The following is a 6,088-nucleotide window of genomic DNA, read 5'->3' on the forward strand; positions in this document are numbered from 1 at the left end:
TTATTCATGGGAAGTTTCAACTAAATTATTGGTGTGTCATCACACAATCCACAATACCTTTAAAACATTTATTCAAATTCATTACAAGAATCTCTCTGAATAACAGACACTGAACGGCCGTGACATTCGATCCCTCAGGCTGTACTGCATTAAAATCCATCATGAGTCTCAAAGGGATTTTGCTGCTTCAGTTCGCAGACACTTTGGAGACATTGTCAGCAACTGTGTATGACCTGAACAGTACATGTATATTTTTAATTCTTAATGATAAATTAGGAAATTATCATTCATTTTCTGCAAATGCAATAATTGAGCAACACTTGCCGTCATCTATCAAGGCATTGGAACCTTTTGATTTTCTATTGTTCAGTGAATAGCAATTTAACAAAAAGCACTGTCTTTGCACAAGTGAAGTAATTCAGCACACAAGTAAAACAACATGGCTGCGTTTTGGAAGGGAAAAATGTTGGTGACAATCATAATGAATAAAACATTTCTCAAGCAAGTCTCAAAAGTCTCGAAGCGCCTCCAGTCAGGGAAGTTAAACTCCGCCCATATCTACACTGACAGCTCAGACGCAGAACTTCAGTTTCTGGAGCTATTTCAGTGTTTGGTCAACTGTCCTGTCGAGACTGGAGCTTTTTTGGAATTTATGAACTCTTGGATATTGTGTGGGGGGTTTTCACCTCCAAAAAGAAAAACTTCACTTTTGGGAGGATATGAGGCAGCGTGTATCCTGGACAAGCGGTTCGAACCATTCTTGCCCAGTTTGATGGGGGAACCTGCTCGCCATGGCTTATTATCCTTTCCAAGCGCAGAGACCGGGTGCCTTGCCCTTGCCATCCTTTCTTTCCGCCTCACAAGTCTCCTTTCCTCCCACGCTGTGTATCCCGGCCGTGGCGTCCCGCTCCGAGGTTGAGCCAGAGCAGGTGGGCTCCGAGGCGGGACTGCACGCGGCTCTGAGCCGGCAGCACCAAGCTGCCCAGTTGCGCTCCTTGAAGAACCCGCAGCCAGGGGACGGGTTGTGCGATGATCCCAAAGTCACTCTGGAATCACAGGATTTATGGAACGAATTCCACAAAATGGGAACGGAGATGGTTATTACTAAATCGGGACGGTGAGTGAGTGATGGTGCAAGAAGATAATATGAATTAATGAAATTAATTGGTTAAGAATTGGCATTTATTTATCGTGTAAATATGCATTTAATTGTTTGACCAATTTCATTGCATCTAATTGTTTATATACTTTTGGTTTCCTGATTTTCATATTAACCTAAAAATATTTGTTCTTATACAACAATCATAATTGTATACAAACCAGAAAAAGTCTTTTTGGGATTCAAAAATATTTGTTGCAGTTAACGGTCCCCTTGGGTGTCTACCAGTACAGTGAGTTCTTATAAAAACACTGGAAAAAAAAGACATTGACAGGATTTATTCTCTTCATTTCTTACAGAAGGATGTTCCCACCTTTCAAAGTCAACGTTGATGGACTTAATAAAGCATCCAAATACATCTTACTAATGGACATTGTCACTGTTGATGACTTTCGTTATAAGTTTCACAATTCCCACTGGATAGTGGCCGGAAAAGCGGACCCGGAGATGCCGAAGCGCATGTACATTCATCCTGACAGTCCGTCCAAGGGAGAACAGTGGATGAGCAAACCAGTTGCATTCCATAAACTGAAACTCACCAATAATATATCGGATAAACATGGATTTGTAAGTAGTCATATATGTCACATATGAAATCACTTTTAATATATCGTTGTCTCACAATTTGTTTTTGGTTTTTTTCTAATTTACCTGTCTTTAATTCCTCAGACAATTTTGAATTCAATGCATAAATACCAGCCCAGATTTCATATTGTGAGAGCCAACGACATCATGAAACTTCCATACAGCACGTTCATGACGTATGTTTTCCCGGAGACTGAATTTATTGCTGTCACTGCATATCAAAATGAGAAGGTACCTCACCCAAATCACCCGCATTAGACATTAACACACGGAATACAACTTGAACAAAATGGTCACACATTGAGGGTGTCATATAAACTGTTCAGCATGTTCTGATAAGAGACTAACGAGCAACTTGTTTTGCAAGATTACCCAGCTAAAAATTGACAACAACCCATTTGCCAAAGGATTCAGGGACACAGGAAACGGGAGACGAGAAAAGAGGTAGGTCTACTTGTAAATGTGCAGCCGTTGATTGTCTTTATAGAGACAAAATTAATCTCACTTCACGATCTGCAGGAATAATCCTTTAAACATCTCTCCGCCGGATGAGAACAAAACATACTGTCCTGATTCTGATGACTCATGGGAACAGCCTAGAACCAGTGACCCGTTTCACTCCCCTCAAGAATCATGGGCTGTGACATCCATGCCAACCTGTCAAGGTGACACAATAACCATTTTGTTGTTGTTGTTGTGCTTTTTTGCACCATGTACACATTTTTTTAGGAATCGCAAGAAGGCATAAATCAGTCACTAAAGTAACATTTTAAATCATAATTGGTTAAAGGCATAACATTTGCCACCAAAACAAAGGTTGGAAAAAGAACATGCAAAATAGGTTGAAGTCAGTGATGATTGTGTAAATATGGATTGCTTTTCTATAATCCTTAATTATAAAATGATAAACAATTAAAATCTTAGTTCGTGCACTAATATTTAGCTAAAATGATTTGTTAGCGTTTTCCCTTATGTTTTGTGATTTTTTTGGTGATTGCTTATGTGTAGCAGAAGGCGTCATGTGCAAAGTGAGTCTGGCAGGGTGTTGATGAGCACGTAACAGGAATGATTTAGTTATTGGGGTCAGTTATATAAAGAGCATCAGACAAGGAGAGAAGTTGTTCAAAGGTTGATCCCAATAACAAGTATGATTCAATTTGAAGCACCCAGAGTAGTTAGAGTCAGCTGGAAGTCAAGTCTGGCGCCTTGAATTGAATCACACTGTCCCATTTTTTTTTTCCCCTCCAAATATTTGATCAAATTCTATCAACTAAGGCATCAAAATGTGCCGCAACTATTTTGCTCCCAACAGATGACAACAACACTGGAAGCGATTCAGATATTGAGCTACAAGGTGAGGATGATGGTCAAGCCGGCCATTCTTGGACGGAATCTTCATCTCGGCTGATGGTGAAGAGTGACAAGAAGGAGCCGGCAATGTTGAGTAAGAAGTTTTCCATGGAGAATGAATCGCCACAAAGCTGCGGGAGTAAAATAAAAGATGCCACATCTCGTATGTTATTGGAAGCACAGAGCTCTCCATCATTCAGTGCCGGACATCTACAGACTGTTGCTCTATCCAACAGCCAGCAGTGTCTTGAGCTTGGACCATCGTTGAAGTTTCACCAGGGACAGATGTTGATGAAAACAGGGGCTATTCAGTCTACATCTATGGGAAATCTATTGTCCTCTTTCTCAGGAGTAAATGGTGGTGTATCTTCTCAAAACATCACCTCGCCATCTCCGTTTATGTTTCAGCTGTCACAGCAGGTATTGGTACCACAGGTAAGTGTATGCTGGGATACAAAACTTTTTCGTGATAAGGAAATGCTGAAATACTAATACACCTATAACCTTTCTTTCTATCAACAGGGACTCTCACTACCACCTTTTGGAGGATTGCTTTCATACCCGTGGAGCTACTTGACATCACCTGCCGCAATGAATTCACCGCTCCCAACTGGTTCCACAACATCAGCGTTTCTAAGAAACCGCACTTTTCACAGTGCTTTGCCATGGTTGCGGATGAGCCCCTATCAGATCCCAGCTTCTGCCATATCAAGCCAAAAGTTGCTGACAGCAAGTTGGAACTCAAATGAATTTGAGCACAACAAACTGTACAGTCAAGGGAATAGTCCAGGGTCTGATAATCACACCAATGGCAAGTCCAGAAGTGAGCAGAGTGTTTCACAAAAAAATGTTCACGTTTCCTCTGATGGACTCTAAAGCATTCAAAATGTTTGATAAATCAGTTACGCTATAACTATGATCATCTCTGAGTGAAACTCTGGATCAGAGTCAACTTTTTTTTCAGCTGATTTGAACTTCTAGCAATCACAGATTCGTTTGTGGGAACCATTCATTGTAAATCCAAGACGATACCACTATTTATTCTTAATTATATGGATGACACCTGCCTGTTTATGTAAATATAATTGTTTTTGTCTTTTTTTTAAAAATCGCACTTTGTAAAATACCCATCTTAAAAAAGAAATTCAAACATATAATGTCATGATCAAAATTGCCAAAGCTGTGAAATCATTTGATCACCTGTCACCTGTACATGTTTACATTGTTTTGATATAGCAGAGAAACACTATGCACATATTGGCAAACTCAGGATACTTATTGTGTGTGTTTTCACGAATAAAATAAGAGCACATATTATGCTGTCTCTTAAAATACTGCTATCTCCAGGCAAATTACAAAATTAAATAAAAACAACTACGATATGCCATTGTTTATTTGGCATAATTATACAATCACTGCCTATTTCAGAATGTAGGATTAGAAATGTGGAGGTGAACTTTAGTAGAAATTTATCTGTTGTAAAAGTGCACACATTTTGTTGTGCCTATTTCTCGTTAGAATATTCATAGCATGACACAAAATTGCAGTTCTTTGTGCTAAGAGGTCAGGTAGTCCCCCAAAAAGAAAATAGAAGTGGGGGAGAAAAGAAAATAATCGTGCATGTGCTGTTGTGTGAATTTTCTCCTTGACTGAACTGGGCCTGATACTGAGAGAACATGTCCACTGGCTCGGAAACGTGGCAAGTGGGTCAGTAGTCAAGTTTGGCGGTCAGAACAAAACTTTTACATTCCAGGGAGTGCTGGTAGGTTGGACTGTGTTAGTTTAATATGCACAAGACTAGGATTGTACATAAAGTCAAATATATATTCTTGATATTCTGAGATGTTCGTAATTAAAGTAAATTCTACGTTAACAGAATGGACAGTGTAAGAGCAAATGTTTACCTGAACACTGTTAATTAAGTATATTGTGATACGTTTGATTCAATTCCAAGGACACGACAATGAAAGTGGGGTGTAATTTTCAATTCCAGTGCTTCTTGGCATTTGTCTCAATCGTCTCACTCTCCCGTGGGAAGCAAATTAACATGATTGGCGTTTCTTTTTTTTCTTTTTTTTGGTAGTTGGAATACAGCGACATGCAGGCTGCACATTGCACCACTGGATTTTACCGCCATCTAGCGGATTATAATTGTACGGACGATGCGTACATAATTAGAGTGTGTTGGTGGCTCCTTTCGGCTTTTCCCCGAAGGGGTCGCCACAGCGAAAGACCCGTTTTTGTCCAGATGATTCGCACGAGAAGTGTTTGGCACAGTTTTGATGCCGGCTGCCCTTCCTGACGCAACCCTCAGCATTTACCCGGGCTTGGGACAGGCACAGGGGAGACACTGACATTTGCCCCCCTATGCACATCTAGTGTGTATAGTTTAAATTAGAAATAAAGTTTAAATAATAAATAAAGAGGGAAGGCTCTCGATAAGCTTGTGGTTGCCAAATTGTTTGCTAAAGTAATGCATGTTTTCCTGTGAATCGTGATGTTAAAGGCTCAATAATATTGTTTTAAGAACGTAAAACTGTGGTTCTTGTTAATAAATGACTAAATATTATCGGGGCTCTCAATAAGTAATATGACAGTTGACATAGGTGGACAGGATATAATAAAAATGTGATATTAATTTGCATGGTTCTGTTACGGTACAATGCTGCAGCCACCACTTCATCAGTCTTGGAAATCTTCCTAACCCCGCCCACAGAAACGCCTCTCACATTTCATTGGTTCTCAGAATGAGGCCGTCTCACTCAATAACTGCATTTTTTTTTTATTAGAACGGTCTGCATAAAATGAATCTCAAACGAAATAAGATTATTTTCCTTTTTTAAAAAGTATATTTTTTTTAGATGAATCTTTTTTGAAAGCCAATGAAGTATTTTGCTGGTTATATTGTGACCACCTCTTTGGTCAAACACGTCTTTTGCAATCATTTTACAAATTGTATTTTGTGGTGTTAGCGGTATAGACAATCTTTAGATT

General features: G+C 39.4%; 1 protein-coding gene across 2 annotated transcripts; it reads left to right on the forward strand.

Moving 5' to 3' along the window:
• The first annotated feature begins 9 nt into the window (after positions 1–9).
• On the forward strand, positions 10–4,476 carry LOC125982144 (T-box transcription factor TBX2b-like). 2 transcript variants are annotated; one of them, XM_049742409.2, is made up of 8 exons: positions 13–1,117; positions 1,459–1,726; positions 1,829–1,975; positions 2,112–2,188; positions 2,264–2,409; positions 3,057–3,188; positions 3,444–3,529; positions 3,617–4,476. In XM_049742409.2, the coding sequence occupies exons 1-8, from the start codon at positions 792–794 to the stop codon at positions 3,968–3,970; spliced, it is 1,536 nt and encodes a 511-aa protein (XP_049598366.1). In that variant the 5' UTR covers positions 13–791; the 3' UTR covers positions 3,971–4,476. The 2 variants fall into 2 exon arrangements, with proteins under 2 accessions (XP_049598364.1, XP_049598366.1); XM_049742407.2 differs by having other exon boundaries at positions 10–1,117; positions 3,057–3,529.
• The last annotated feature ends 1,612 nt before the right edge of the window (positions 4,477–6,088 follow it).

This window comes from Syngnathus scovelli, chromosome 15 (assembly GCF_024217435.2).
Source record: "Syngnathus scovelli strain Florida chromosome 15, RoL_Ssco_1.2, whole genome shotgun sequence".
Taxonomy (NCBI): domain Eukaryota; kingdom Metazoa; phylum Chordata; class Actinopteri; order Syngnathiformes; family Syngnathidae; genus Syngnathus; species Syngnathus scovelli.